General features: G+C 40.6%; 1 protein-coding gene across 17 annotated transcripts in view; it reads right to left on the reverse strand.

Moving 5' to 3' along the window:
- Positions 1 to 14,540, reverse strand: part of SLMAP (sarcolemma associated protein) — a 165,419-nt gene that overhangs the window by 75,846 nt on the left and 75,033 nt on the right. For all 17 annotated transcript variants that reach the window (XM_084634210.1, XM_084634211.1, XM_084634213.1 and 14 more), the window contains exon 4: positions 3,260 to 3,332. In XM_084634210.1, the coding sequence (XP_084490336.1) occupies positions 3,260 to 3,332 (73 nt within the window). The remainder of the gene's footprint in view (positions 1 to 3,259; positions 3,333 to 14,540) is intronic.

Raw genomic sequence — 14,540 nt, forward strand, 5'->3', positions numbered from 1 at the left:
ACAATAGAAGTCCATTTATTTGTGCTTCTCCATTTTTCAAACCACTTTGCAACTCCCACATTCATACTGCAAGAATTTGAGTCCATGTAGTTTGACCACTTCACATTATTCCTGGGGGAATTCTGCAGCACTGTAGTTGGCCTTCAGTTAGTTTTGCTATGATCTTGCTCAGAAATGGGAATTTTGACACTGGGCTGTAGTTATCTTGAAATGATGTATCCAAGGTTGGTTTCTACAATTCTGGTAAAACTATTGTATCTTTGAAGGAGGAAGGAAGGATTCCTTCACTGAAGGATTCCTTTGCTATTTTGGTCAGGAGTGGCACTAGCTGTTCATAGCTCTTTTTCAAAAGCCAGAAAAGCTATGAGTTGGATTCACAAGTCATAGGTCGAGACTTCTTTACAGTTTTCACAACCTCTTGATGTGTGAATGTGCTGAACTCTGGGAATGCAGATGGGCTGTTGGTTGGTGGGTACAGGCAGAGCATAACATGCTGTTCGAGAAGTCTTCCTAAATGTGCATGCTCTTTTCTGCAAAGTAAGATGATAATTCTTTGTGCTCATTTCTGATGTAGGTTTGGATTGTAGGCACTCTGGATTGATGAAACAGTTTACCACCCCGGATAGCTCCCGTGGAAAATCAGGGTATATAAAACTGAGGTCATTGTGTGGGACCCGAGAGTCTTATTAATTCCACACCACAGGGATTCCTTTCTCTAGGGTTACAGGACTAAGAAGAAGATTTGACTGATCCCACAAAGAAGCTTCAGACTCAAGGAATTCTACTGACACTCAGACCAGCTGTGTGGGACAGATTCTTCCCTATCCCAGGTTAACAGGACTAAGAAGAAGCAGTAAGATTTCACTACAGAAATTATATTAAAGAATAGAAAGAGAAATACAATATCTGGAAGTTGTCTTGTAATGTCTACACTCTTTCTAGTCAGATCTCAAGTAACCTTATTTTGGATTTTAATTAAGTAATGCTATATGCATATTTCTCATTTATAAGTCCACACCCATTGGCCTAAGAAAGCCAATAACTCAAAATATCAACAACTGCTTAAACTTGTTCCTTTCATATCAAACAATTCTAACAGCAGGCCTGCTTAAAATAAGCGCATCCTTGCTCCTTGGAGAATTACTGAAAGAGTGATATGTATTAGACGTACTAAAGAATAGATAACTGATTATTGTAAGTAATTGTACTAAGAAATCTGGGTGATTTATATTGTTCCTTGGTATAGTTGCTTGGCCCCTGTGATGTCCCATTCAGGATCGCAGAACTGTGGGCCTCTGTGTTAGCACTCTGTCTTAGCAAGAGTGAGAGCTTTGCTGCTGCTAAGCTGTGTGTCAGCTTCCTGACACACCAGTCTGTCCACCTTGCCAGCAAACTCTTCAAGACTCCACCAGTCTAAACTTGGCCTTGCAGGTAACTGTCAGTGAATCCCAGTTCCCAAGCTCCCCAGAGCCTGCAGTGTCCATTCCCTCTCCAAAAAATTATGTTGGCGGTCTCCAAATTGAGAGTATGCATCAGCGTGTTAGGGCAGGTGAAGATTCACATTTCACTTTAATACACAATACTGTACTATTCTTATTTTATTGCAAAACTAAGTTTATTAACAGAGATTTGAGTGATACTGAGCAAGAGAAAAAGAGATAGGTATACTTACAAACAAAACAAAAAATAGGGACATGCATTCTAGTGACAAAAATGTAATCTTAGCAAGTTAAAATTGCTCAGGCAAAGATTGTCTTTCTTACTGGCATATGCAGCCTCCAGGCCAGAGGACCCAATGTTCACGGAATCAAAGGGTGTTGGTTCCCTTTGTTCCTGGAGTCACGGATAACTAAAATGCCTTTTTTCTCCCCTTATATTACCCAAAGTTCACTGTCTTTGTCTCAAGAGCCAGGAAGGATTCCTGGGGTACAGACTCTGTCCCTGCCTGTGCATTAAGCTGCTGCTTGTTCACTTTGTTTATTGTATATGTAAATGTACTTTCATTGTCCTCTTCCAGTAAGCCAGGTAAACCAACATTCCTTTGTCTTGGGCAGCCTGGGTTTATGCACTCCCAAACATATTTTAAAAATATATTTCCAACACACACACACAATTTTGTACACAATCTGTACATACATAATGCCATGATTTTCAGGACCAGTGAGACATCAGTTTACATATGCTAATTTACATAACACCTTTTAGATACATATTATGACAACACAGTGCTGGGGCAATCAGTGTGTCAGGCCTGATGCGAGTTACAGTATGGTAGGCTCTCTGCCAGTTGGCACTAAGGGGCCCCAAAAGTCACAGCCACACTTTTGATTTTTATTAATCACTTACAAACCTGCATGTGTATTTTATGTTCAGTACGTGCCTAGCACATTTGTTTTATCTAAACTTGATTGATGAACTTTTGATTGTTTATTCACCAAGAAGCACAAGAGTACACAACTGTTGGTTAGGTAAGAATTACCTTGTGTACTCATCTGAGAAATACCGTCCACGGTAAAAGACTTTGAAAGAAATTAGTGCTAAAATTCGTAAACTAATGCTCCCTGCACTCAAAAGTTATCCTAATTAAATTCCATCCTAATGTTGGCTATAATACTTACCAAATTGGCAAATCTAGTTTCCAAGATTTCAGTTTTTAAACCTAAATGGCACCTCAACAAATTCATAAAAATGACTCCCATTCACACTCACAGATGCATAAAAATATAGGTCTTCATGTAAAGACACAAAAACACAATTTACAAATCCAGTTTTCCATTCTATTTATTTTTCTGAATACCACTATAAAATTAAAACCATTCAAGTTCATATAATTTAATTGGGCATTAACAAAGTTTCCAGTTATGATACAAGTTCATACCTCTATGCTTTTATCTACCTGAGCAAAGCATTCACAATAACAGTTTATAACAATTTTAACATATATATTTGTAATTTGAGCATAAACCACCACATATAAAAAGGTCCTCACCAAGAGAATGTTCTCCTCTCCCACTTTTGTCACCCCACTAATCTCACACTTGTGTGAGTGCTGCCTTTTAATTATATTACCAGTGCATATTAGATTATAAATGCTTTGGGGCAGGGATCTTATATGTTACGTACGACACATACCTATATAGACCTATATAAATCTACATGTGTTAACATGTTATTTATTACAATAGGAATATACTTAACAAGAAACCTCATAAAATATTCTAATTTCCGTAGATATTAATAAATACTTAATTATACTTACTCTGACCGTAATCTGGCTTCCATACCATCTGGTAGAAATAGTTTTATTGCGGAGACTATACATCCATGGGTAACTGAGAAAAAATAAGAATACTGTGAGTCTTAGTAATCAGTTAATAAGATATTATTTATTTAATAGAAGTGCAAACATGGTTTAAGGAAATATGCAGCTATGTTACAATCAAGGAACTCTGAAGTGGATGAGCAACAGAAGGAAGGGAAAGTCTCTAAGCATTAACCCCAACGTCTGGGTCTGCCTGCTCATACCTCCCCATGAGAAAGCAAAAAGCTGCCAATCAGAAACTTTAAGACTTGATGCCCTGTGCTGATTCCTGACCTATAGTGTAGTTTCAATTCTGGATCTTCCACACCCAATAGTACCTACACAATTTTTTTTTTCCCAGATAACTAGCTCTCTGTAGACAAGAAAGTTAATTGCAGATTTCAAAACACAACACTGACAACATGAGAGACCAGGCAAAAAATGGGAGTATGTCTTAACTGAATTTAGATGACAGGAACGTAAGTTCTGGGAATAAGGAAAATGTCAAACACCATCCTCTGTTTACTGGGTAGCTTTGTATGAGTGTATCTGGAGATTAGAAGTTAACAGGTAAAATAAATATTTCTACGTTGCCAGACATGAATTTATAGCACCTGGGACCTGCTTAACAATCCCTGTTTCCAAGGGGACAAAGGAGGGTAGCACAGAGGAGCTATTTGTTTATGATCTTCCTAAGGATGCACTTGCTGAAGGTTGCATCCAAGGACAGAGAAAGAATTTCTGCGCTGGAATTCTTGTAGAACTATGTAGCAAGGACCATGAAACCACCCTTCAAAGCCTTCTCACATTTCAGAGAAAGAGGAAGACACAGAGAGGAGTAGGGTCTAATTACCCTTGAACTAAAGATACCACTTATTGTAAGATAAGGAAATCCAATTTATATTTCATTTATACCACATCAGGAACAAATCACTCTCTCAGATATTCTTCAGAACTTGGTTTTTATCAAGAAAGATCTTTCCATGGCTCTGCAGATATCCATAGAACATCTACATTTTTCTGTATGATTCTTCAGATTTGGGAAGTGAAATCTCCTGGGTAATAGGGATGGGAATGTATGGACTGTTCGAGACATTTTCTTATAATAAACTAATTATGAATAAGCACAGGATAGGTCAACTAAGCACAAAATCACTCACCTAAAAAACACAAATTATAAATATCAACACTTATTAACTTTAAAGGCTTAAAGGGGGGAGGGATAGCTCAGTGGTTTGAGCATTGGCCTGCTAAACCCATGGTTGTGAGTTCAATCCTTGAGGGGACCATTTAGGGATTTGGGGCAAAAATTGGGGATTGGTCCTGCTTTGAGCAGGGGGTTGGACTAGATGACCTCCTGAGGTCCCTTCCATTCCTGATATTCTATGATTCTATGATAATTTCAGAGATATGGTGAACCTGGATTTGAAAAGGGGAACAAATGTTTCAGAACAACATTAAGACAGCTATCCAATGGAAGCTGGAACTAAGGGAGAGGTAACTCAACAAGAGAGTTAATTCTTCCTTGGTCTATATCGAGTTCCAAGATACAAATGTTTAGAGAAGTATTTTCTTGTCTTTAGCATCTGTCCTCATTAAGAGCCACCTGAAAAATGTTTACATTTATTTGTCAGAGAAGACTGGGCAAGAGTTCAGTTATCTTCATGAGATATGTCATGTCACCAGAAGACATTTGTCCAGGTCTGCAATTCCTTGGCTTTGGACTCATCGAAAGAGCAGGGAATAGTCTTGGGAATTTAAACCCCACTCTTTCTAAAGCACTAGTCACAAAAAGAATGCATAGATATATTCAGCTATAGGGGAGGAGTAGTCAAATGCCTTTCTCAGCACAGAAAGAAATCTGCCAAGTACATATTTAGGAAGTATTGCTTCAAGGGGAAACACTGACCACATTTGAAACTAGAGACTGCAGAGACCTTACCTTCAGGTAATGTTCCCAGATAGCCCTTTGGGAGTTTACATAGATTCCAAAGGCAGGTCTACACTTAAAATGCTGTGCTGCTGTGACACTTCAGTGAAGATGCTACTGTACCAACAAGTGAGCTTCTCCCATGGGTGTAGTTAATCCACCTCCATGAGAGGCCATAACTATGTCAATGGGAGGCCATGCTGGCTACACTGGGGGTTAGATTGGTACAACTATGGTGCTCGGAGTGTGGATTTTTCACACCTCTAAGCGACAGTTATACTGATGTGAGTTTATAATGTAGACCTGACTTGAGACATTAGGAGGTGGCCAAGAATTTGGAATGTGGATTTTACCAAATAAACTAAGGAATCATTCTACAGCAGGATGTATAAGAAGATAATTAATTTTCCAAAGAAAGAACACCATTTGAATAAAAATCTTTTTGAGGAGGGTCCTCTAATCGGACAATGACTGCAGAAAGTTGTAGGACCCTGAATCGGAAGCCAGTGCTTTGAAGTCACCCATCTTAGACTTTCTATTTCTTTCTTTCAATACAGAATGACTGGAAGAGAAGTCTGGAAAGCTCAAGTAACGGCAAAGTCAATCCCAGGGCTTGGCTGAAGTGGTATCTAATGGATACTAGATGGACAGGAAGGAAATAATTTGCTTTAGAGATAAGTCCAGAAAAGTAGATTTCTGTTCCCTCTATTCCTGTTGTGTTGAGAGGTCTGAGAGACCAGGGATGGGCTAGGGGAAGAGGGCATGCTTAACAAGAGGAGCACATTACTGCTTTAAAAGCATGATGGAGATGCAATCTCTGGCTTGCAAAATCAAGTTGCAAAAGGAGAACTCAAGGAAGACAAAGACATTGCAGAGTACCTAAATGAATTCTTTGCATCAGTCTTCACTGCAGGGATTGTTGGAGAGGTCCTCAAACCCAAGCCATTCTTTTTAGGTGACAAATCTAAACTGTCCCAGATTGAGGTGTCAGTAGAGGAGATTTTGGAACAAATTGATAAATTAAACAGAATAAGTCACCAGGACCACATGGTATTCACTCAAGAGTTCTGAAAGAATTCAAATATGAAATTGCATAACTACTAATTGTGATATGTAACCTCTTGCTTACATAAGCCTCTGTTTCAGATGACTGGTAGATAACTACTGTAACATCGACTTTTAAAAAAAGAAGGCTCCAGACGCAATCCTGGTAATTACAGGCTGGGAAGCCTAACATCAGTACCAGGCAAATTAACTGTAACTATACTAAAGACTAGAATTATCAGACAGATAAACATGATAGGTTGGGGGAAAAATCACCTCTACTCTTGTAATGGGAAACCATGCCTAACCAACCTATTAGAATCATTGAGGGTGTCAATAAGCATGTGGACTAGGGAAATCCAGTCAATATAGAGTATTTGGACTTTCAGAAAACCTTCGACAAGGTCCCTCACCAGAGCCCATCAAGGAAGCTAAGAAGTTGTGGGATAAGAGAGAAAGTCCTCTCATGGATCAGTAACTGGTTAAAAGATAGGAAACAAAGAGTAGGAATAAATGGTCCGTTTTCACAATGGAGAGATAAACAGTAGGGCCCCCCCAAGAATCTATATGTGCTGTTCAGCATATTCAGCTGGAAAAGGGTGTGCACAGTGAAGTGGCAAAAATTACAGAGGATGTGAAAACCCAAGATAGTTAAGTTCCAAGCTGAATGCAAAGAGTTACAAAGGGATCTCACTAAACTGTGTGACTGGGCAACAAAATGGCAGATAAGCACAAAGTAATGTACATTGGAAAACATAAAACAGAGTGGATAAAAATCAATAATTTAAAAAAAAATTGGATTTTTTTATTTAAGTCAGATTTTTTTGATAAAACGCTTTTTGAGGAAAATACCTATCTAAAGATAGTTTTAATTAAGATGCATTATAGCTCAAAGATATCTCGTCATGGAATAGGGATTATAAAGTGTAATTCTATAGTATGAGACAATATTTTCCACGTAATATTCACAAAAAGTTTTGTAAATGAGTTCCAGTAGTTCATGGATTAGGGACCCCATTTTGTGGGGTTCCATGGGCTTCTGTATAGATTATTTAGGTTAATCTTTCTATCTACCCAATGGGACTCAGTGCTCAGTCTAGAAGATACTAACAGAGAAGCTTAGTTTTGCAGTTCTCAAACTGTGGATTTGTGTCTCCAGAGATAACATGCTTGTTAACAGCAAAAATGTTTTTAAATAAAGAAAAATAAATAAATAAATAGAGAGAGAGGTGAGCAATAACAGACCTCAACCCTATTGTCCCTCTGCAAATCTGTGTACACAGTCAATCCCTTACCTCTCTCTAAAAGTGCAAAGTTTCAAAAAGTTCAGTGAACAGAACACTGTTGGGAGCACAATAGATCTGGACAAGGAGAAGAAGTAGTAGTCAAGAGATAAATGTGAGAAGGGAGGGACAGGCAGTGGAAACAAAAGTGAAACTGTTTGAGCAGCATATTCCAGAAGTCTTGAGGTCTTTTTGAGTGTAGCCTTCATTGATTTGAGATCTATCATACCATTCTCTCACTAGAAGGGAAAACCTACAATGGAAGCAGGCTGTAAGAGACCCAGTTTGGGAATATTTTAAAGAAGTTCCTCTACCTGTAGGTAAGACAGGCATGCATGCATGCAAAATGCAAACAGTGCAACAAAGAAATGCAAGGCCTGGTTGCCCTAATGAAACAACATCATGAGAAGTGTTCCTTCTCAGGAGGAAGCTGCGTTGAAGATGATGAAAGGAACATTTCTGAACATGCAGGACCTTCAGGTTGGTAAAAAAAATTATTTCATACTTCTTTCTTAAGGACTGCCTGTATTCCTTCTGCACTATTCTTGAATTCTCATGTTTGAGCAAAAAATATAGTTGTTACTCTATGGATTCAGAGACTGTTGAAGTGATAATCTCACTTTTAACTGCAGTAGCTTCTTCAGCCGGTGTAGAAAAAATATTTTCTTACTTTGGACTAATTCATTCCAAATTGAGAAATTGTTTGGGACCTCAAAAAGCAGGAAAGCTCGTTTTTCTTTTCCAGATTATGATCAAACAGGAAAATGAAGGTGAAGATAACTGAGTTAGCTGCAGAAGCCAATAGTTTAAGTTTTTCATGTTGACCTGGGCTGACAGTCAATTGAAATTAAAAAAAAAAATTAAACTATTTTAGTTAAAAACAATTTTAACAAAATCAAACCTGATTTTAAACAACTTGAACGTTTAACTAAATTAAAAAATTCATATGCTTGTTTTGTTAAAATATTATATGTTTGCTGCTGAAGAAGAAAATCCAGAATACATAACGTTGTTGTTTTAGTTTAATAAAACAATTTAAATTTGTCTGGTGATGTTCTCCTCCTAATACAGGATGGCAAGAAAATGCTCCATATATTAATGATTAACCTGTTGAATTGGAGATAGTTCACCTCCCAATGACCTCAAATATCTGCTTCAATTACCTTTGGTAAATGAAATAACCAATCATTCATTTTCTGATATAGCTGTAAAATTAACCTGAAACGTTTTCAAAATAAATCACTTAATAAATTTATATTGTGTACCTTCTAAAAATGAAACCTACCTCTATCTCCAAGTTGCGAAGAATATGAATTAAGGTTATAACAACCAACAAGAATACACTTTTATGTAGAAATCCATTATTAAATCGAGACTTCCTGACTAGTGATCTAAATCATGATTTAAATCCATTTGATTTAAATCAAATCCACCCTGACAAACCCAATTATACGGTCTAAATTAGCTGTTACAACTCAAGAAAGAACTTCAAGTCATCGTGGATAGTTCTCTGAAAACATCCACTCAATGTGCAGTGGCAGTCAAAAAAAGCTAATGTTTGGAATCATTAGGAAAGAAATAGATATAAGACAGAAAATATCATAATGGCACTATGTAAATCCATGGAACACCTATTCCTTGAATACTGCATGTTATGGTCACCCCATCTCAAAAGAGATATATTAGAAGTGAAAGAGGTACAGAGAAGGGCAACAAAAATGATTAATGGTATGGAACAACCTTCATACAAAAAAAGGTTAAAAAGACTGGGACTGTTCATCTTAGAAAAAAGAGAAGACAAAGGGTTATTTAGCCCTCTATGTAACACAAGAACTATGGGTCACGCAACGAAATTAACTGGCAGCAGGTTTAAAGCAAACTTAAGGAAATACTTCTTCACACAAAGCACAGTCAACCTATGGAACTCGTTGCATGGGGATGTTGTGAAGGCCAAAAGAAATAGATAAGTTCATGGAGGATAGGTCTATCAATCGCTATTAGCCAAGATGGTCGGAGACATAACCCCATGCTTTGGATGTCCCCAAACCTCTGACTGATAGAAGCCAGGACTGGAAGACAGGGAATGAATTATTCAAAATTACCCTGGTCTGTTCATTCCCTCTGAAACATCCAGCACTGGCCGCTGTCAGAAGACAGGATACTGGACTAGACAACCATTTGTCTGAGCCAGTATGGCCGTTCTTATGTTCTAAACAGTAGCAGTGGGATGGTGGCAGCAGCAGAGGGCGTCAAGCCTTGAACCATCTGATTAGCCAGCTACTCTCACAGACTACCAAATGAGAAGTATACAGAAGAACGTAGAGTCTGGTCTATAAACAAATGGTGGCACAGCATTCAAAGCACAGGAGAAATACAGAAACAGATACCCAAATACATGAAACAGCAACTTTGCCAAGTTTCAATAAAACAAGCTCACCAATCAAAGGTTTAGGTCATTATTCTGACAATCACTGAAAGTGGAAGTAAAGGGTAACTAGTGCTGCTTAACTTGTTTTGTAACTTATTTGCTAGTTCCTCAGGTGCAGAATAATGATTTTGAAATGTCTCTGTATAAAATGAAGATGTAATTGCACAATTCATGTTCAAAAAAGAAAAACAGATAGCCACATAACATTCCATTCAGTTACTCAGTGAATGAATGAATGAGCAAACTTAAAGGTGAAGCACAATAAATTTTTGTGTTTTGTAGCTCAGGGCCATAGCTAGAGCGGGGCGAGTGGGGCAGCCATGCAGGGCACAGAGCCAGCAGAGGTGCAAAAATGGGGCGGTGCGCAGGATCGAGCCCTGAAGTATCACTCCACCCACCGATCGAGCCCAGCAGCATCTCCCCTACTCCCCCGCGGCGCAGGATCAGGCCCAGTGGCATTGGCTGGAACCCAGGGTGCTCATCGCTGCCCTTTCCTCTTTCCCCCCTCTGCGATCGCAGGCCCAGCAACCCTGACTGGAGCATGCTCTCCCCATGTTACAGGCAGGCACAGCACTGAGTGCGCTGCTTGGCTCATACTGGACATGCTCACATGAACCAAGGATGGGAAAGCTTGAGATAGCAAATTGCAACAGGTGTCCCCTCTATCAGAATCTTCAGTGATCGCATAATGTTCTGTGAAAGTATGGACAGAAGCCCCAATCATTGCTCTATAGCTGGGGAGATAGGGGTATCCCTATGGAATATAATTGAAGTAGGAACTGATCTCATGGAGTGCGTATGGACGGAAGCAAGTTGCGCCCTTGCTAAGTAATTAATGCAACTAAAGACCCATTTGGATAGTCTTTGAGGAAATATCACAGAGTTTTTGGATCTTTCTGTGGATGAAAGGAAGAGTTTAGGGGATTTCCTGAAGTCCTTAGTCCTGTCCAAGTAGCATACTAATGTCCTTCTAATATCTAGCATATGCACAATTGTCTCCCAGTTGCCTCAATGTGATTTTGGGAAAAAATAGGGAGATGGATCTGTTGCTTCATATGGAAAGTGCAGAAAAAGTAGGGAGAAACTTGGGATATGGCCTTAGAGGAGGAGTTATTATTATTATTTTTTATTTTTATTTTTTTAAGACAAAGGCCATGAATGATGGGGGCCGCTATTTCTCCTTTGTGCCGAGCTGAGGTGATGGCAATTACAAATGCTGTCGTTATGGACGGGAGTAAGAGAGAACAAGTTGCCCTGGACTTGGAGGGAGGTCTAGTCCAAGCCCTGAGAACTAGATTAAAGTCCCAGGCTGAAGTGGGTGGTCAAAGGCGGTAGAGAAGGAAGAGAGGGGCGTTTGCCCGTGCAGTGCTAAATAGCCTCAAGGCAGACCATGAGGGAGGGAGAGCACACGCGCAGGCTCAACCGGACACTGCTACCAAAAATCTCCGATTAGAGGTGCAGGGGCACACAGACACCTAAAGTGGAGCACCCATAGGGACACTACTCTAAGAAGAATATAAATAATCTCTATAACAGAAAGCGAGCCATCACTAAACAAAGCAACATGCAGAGAAATGTTGATGGTGAGGAACAGAGAAAATACGCACTAAGTAGGGAAAAAGTGAATAGGCCTAGGTGCTCACCAATAACATAACATAACCTGACTAAGGAAAGTTATGCTCTTCAATAAGGAAAAAAAAAAGTTTGGACGAACTCATCTCTGGCCTATGTCAGGGATTCTAGCTCAACACTAGGAATTTGAGGAATGAATGCTTATACTACAACCCAATATGGGCAACATTACCTTTTTACATGTGCAATTATTTGGATGAACCAGACCAAAGTGGAATTCTTCTCTACTGGGAAAACGGGTTACTCAAACAAAATAGCCTTTACAATAAAAATGGGTTATAATGATATCTAGATATATTCAAGGGTTTTCAAAAGCACAACTACTACTCTTTGCCTGTACAATCACTACATTATCAGCATGTAATTGTTTTTCAGAAGGCGAAGATGACTAGTGTCTGTATAAGATGCTATATAAATATCAGAATGGAATTTAGTTTTAAAGGAGTGTCGCTATTTGTATATGGCATTTTTGTCTGCATTTTTCCTATTATTATGAATAATATTATAGTAAACTAAAAGAAATGAACAAAAGAAAGTATTGTTTCCATTTGTTTACTATGTGCATTTTAATAGCCCTTTGTGTTTTCTGTATAGTCAGTTCATTATGCTGCTGTTCAGCTGTAGCTCCTCTCATGTGCACTGGCATGATGATGTCACTCTCATTCATGCTTTGAAGGGAGCTCATGTGTACCTTCTTCCCCTGGAACTGCCTGAAGATGTTCTTTAGTAACAACAATGCAATGGGTGGGGTTTCTATGTTCAGAGTCTCCTTATTGTGGACTTCTGCATAAAGCTAGGGATGAACAGGAGACGGGAAGGCAGCAGGGAAACCCTACCCTTCCTCACTCTCCAAGTCAATGAATGGGGGCAGGGACCACATTTTGTGATATCATTGGCTGACCCAGTCTCCTCCTTACTGGAAAGTAGCATAAATATCAGCAAAAAAAAATTATTGCATTTTAAAAGATAAAAAATTTCAGAGCACATTATATAAAGGGTATAATATAAAAATGTTTAAGACCGATTTCAAAAATTCAAGTGACAGTGTTCCTTTAAAAACATTAGCATAAACACTTAACTTGTCAATTTACAACTGCGTCTATGTATGTACTTTTCACTTGACTTAAAAATATTCCTTAAGGCCTAAGACAGGGTTAAGTTTTCAGCCCCAATTTTAAATGGGAAGTTAATCAAAATTAATGACAGACATCTGTTCTGAATGCCAATTTCTCCCCTCATATACTGGTCATTGTAAATGAATAAAAGAATGTATGTGTTACATGAACTTATTTTTAAAATTATGTATGTAACCAGTGCATAGGAAGCTTTTAAGTAACTTTCCTTCAAACAACCCATCTTTCAAACAGCTTAGGTTTACCAAAATGAAATTTGTGAAGTGACAGGATTGCAATATAGTCTAAGATGGGGTCGGCAACCTTTCAGATGTGCTGTGTCGAGTCTTCATTTATTCACTTTAAGGTTTTGCGCGCCAGTAATACATTTTAACGTTTTTTAGAACGTCTCACTCTACGGGTCTATATAAAATATAGAACTAAACTATTGTATGTAAAGTAAACAAGGCTTTCAAAATCTTTAAGAAGATTCATTTAAAATTAAATTAAAATGCTGATCTTACGCTGCCGGCCCGCTCAGCCCGCTGCCAGCCTGGGGTTCCGTTCACCGAGGCCAGCAGAAGGCTGAGTGGGACCTGCAGCCGGGACCCTGGCTGGCAAGGGGTTGGCAGCCAGAACCGCAGACTGGCAGCGAGCTGAGTGGGGTCGGCAGCTGGGACCCCAGACCAGCAGCAGGCTGAGGGGCTCAGCCCACTGCCACTCAGCCCACTGCCGGTCTGGGGTTCCGTCCGCCAGCTCCTGCCAGCCAGAGTCCCAGCTGCCAGCCCCACTCAGCCCGCTGCCAGTCTGGGATCCCAGCCCTGCCCACATAGAGTGGGTAACTACCTTCTCCCTGGCTCTAGCCCATTCTCTTCCTCTCTCTCTGCACTGAGCACAAGGCTGGGGGTGAAGGAGTAGGCTAGGGGTTGGGGTGTAGGGTCTGGTCAGGAGCAAGAATGAGGGAGGGAGCTCAGGGTTGGGGCAGGAGGTTTGGGTGTGGAGTGCTTACCTGGACAACTCCCATTTGGTGCAAGGGTGCAGGTGGGAATTGGGGTGCAGGAGCTCCCGTTTGGTGCTCAGGGTGGGGGTGGGATGTGGAGGGTGCAAGAGTCAGGACATAGGGGGCTGGGTATGTGTGGGGGGGTGCTGGAGTCAGGGCTGGGGTCGTGAGGGGATGCAGGGGTCAGGGCTGGGAGCAAGGGCTAGGGTCGTGGGGGTGCTCCCAGAGAAGCTCACAGCAGGGCGCTGGAGGGGATATGCCCCGATTCCACCCCCTCTTCCCCGCCTCCTCCGCGGAGCAGCGAGCATGCTGCAGCTCCGTTTCTCGGCAGCAGGGAGGGAGAGGAGGAGGGGCAGGAACCCAGCACTGCCGGGGAGCAGGGAGCTTGCCTGCCCTGCAGCAGCAGCCGGCAGGACCAAGCTTTTTCACCCTGCCCCCGTGGGGGGGTGGAGAAGAGAGGGCTGGGGCAGGCAGGATTTTTAATGGCATGCTGCTGCCTGCCAGAGTCCCAGCCACCGGCCCCGCTCAGCCCACGGCCGGCCTGGGTTCGACAGCAGGCTGAGTGGGGCCGGCGGCTGGGACCCGGCAGGCAGCAGCATGCCATTAAAAAAAATCGGCTCGCATGCTGTCTTTGGCACGCATGCCATAGGTTGCCGACCCCTAGTCTAAGATACTGTGGTATTTTGAAGGAAGAACTTAAAACCATGAAAATATACTTACTCTTGCCATACTTGGAACACATCTCCTTAGTGCATTCTCCAGAAGATTTTACAGAATTTGTCTTAATTGTAGATACTGACACAAGTCTCT

The sequence above is a fragment of the Lepidochelys olivacea genome (assembly GCF_965140295.1).
Source record: "Lepidochelys olivacea isolate rLepOli2 genome assembly, chromosome: 7".
NCBI lineage: Eukaryota > Metazoa > Chordata > Testudines > Cheloniidae > Lepidochelys > Lepidochelys olivacea.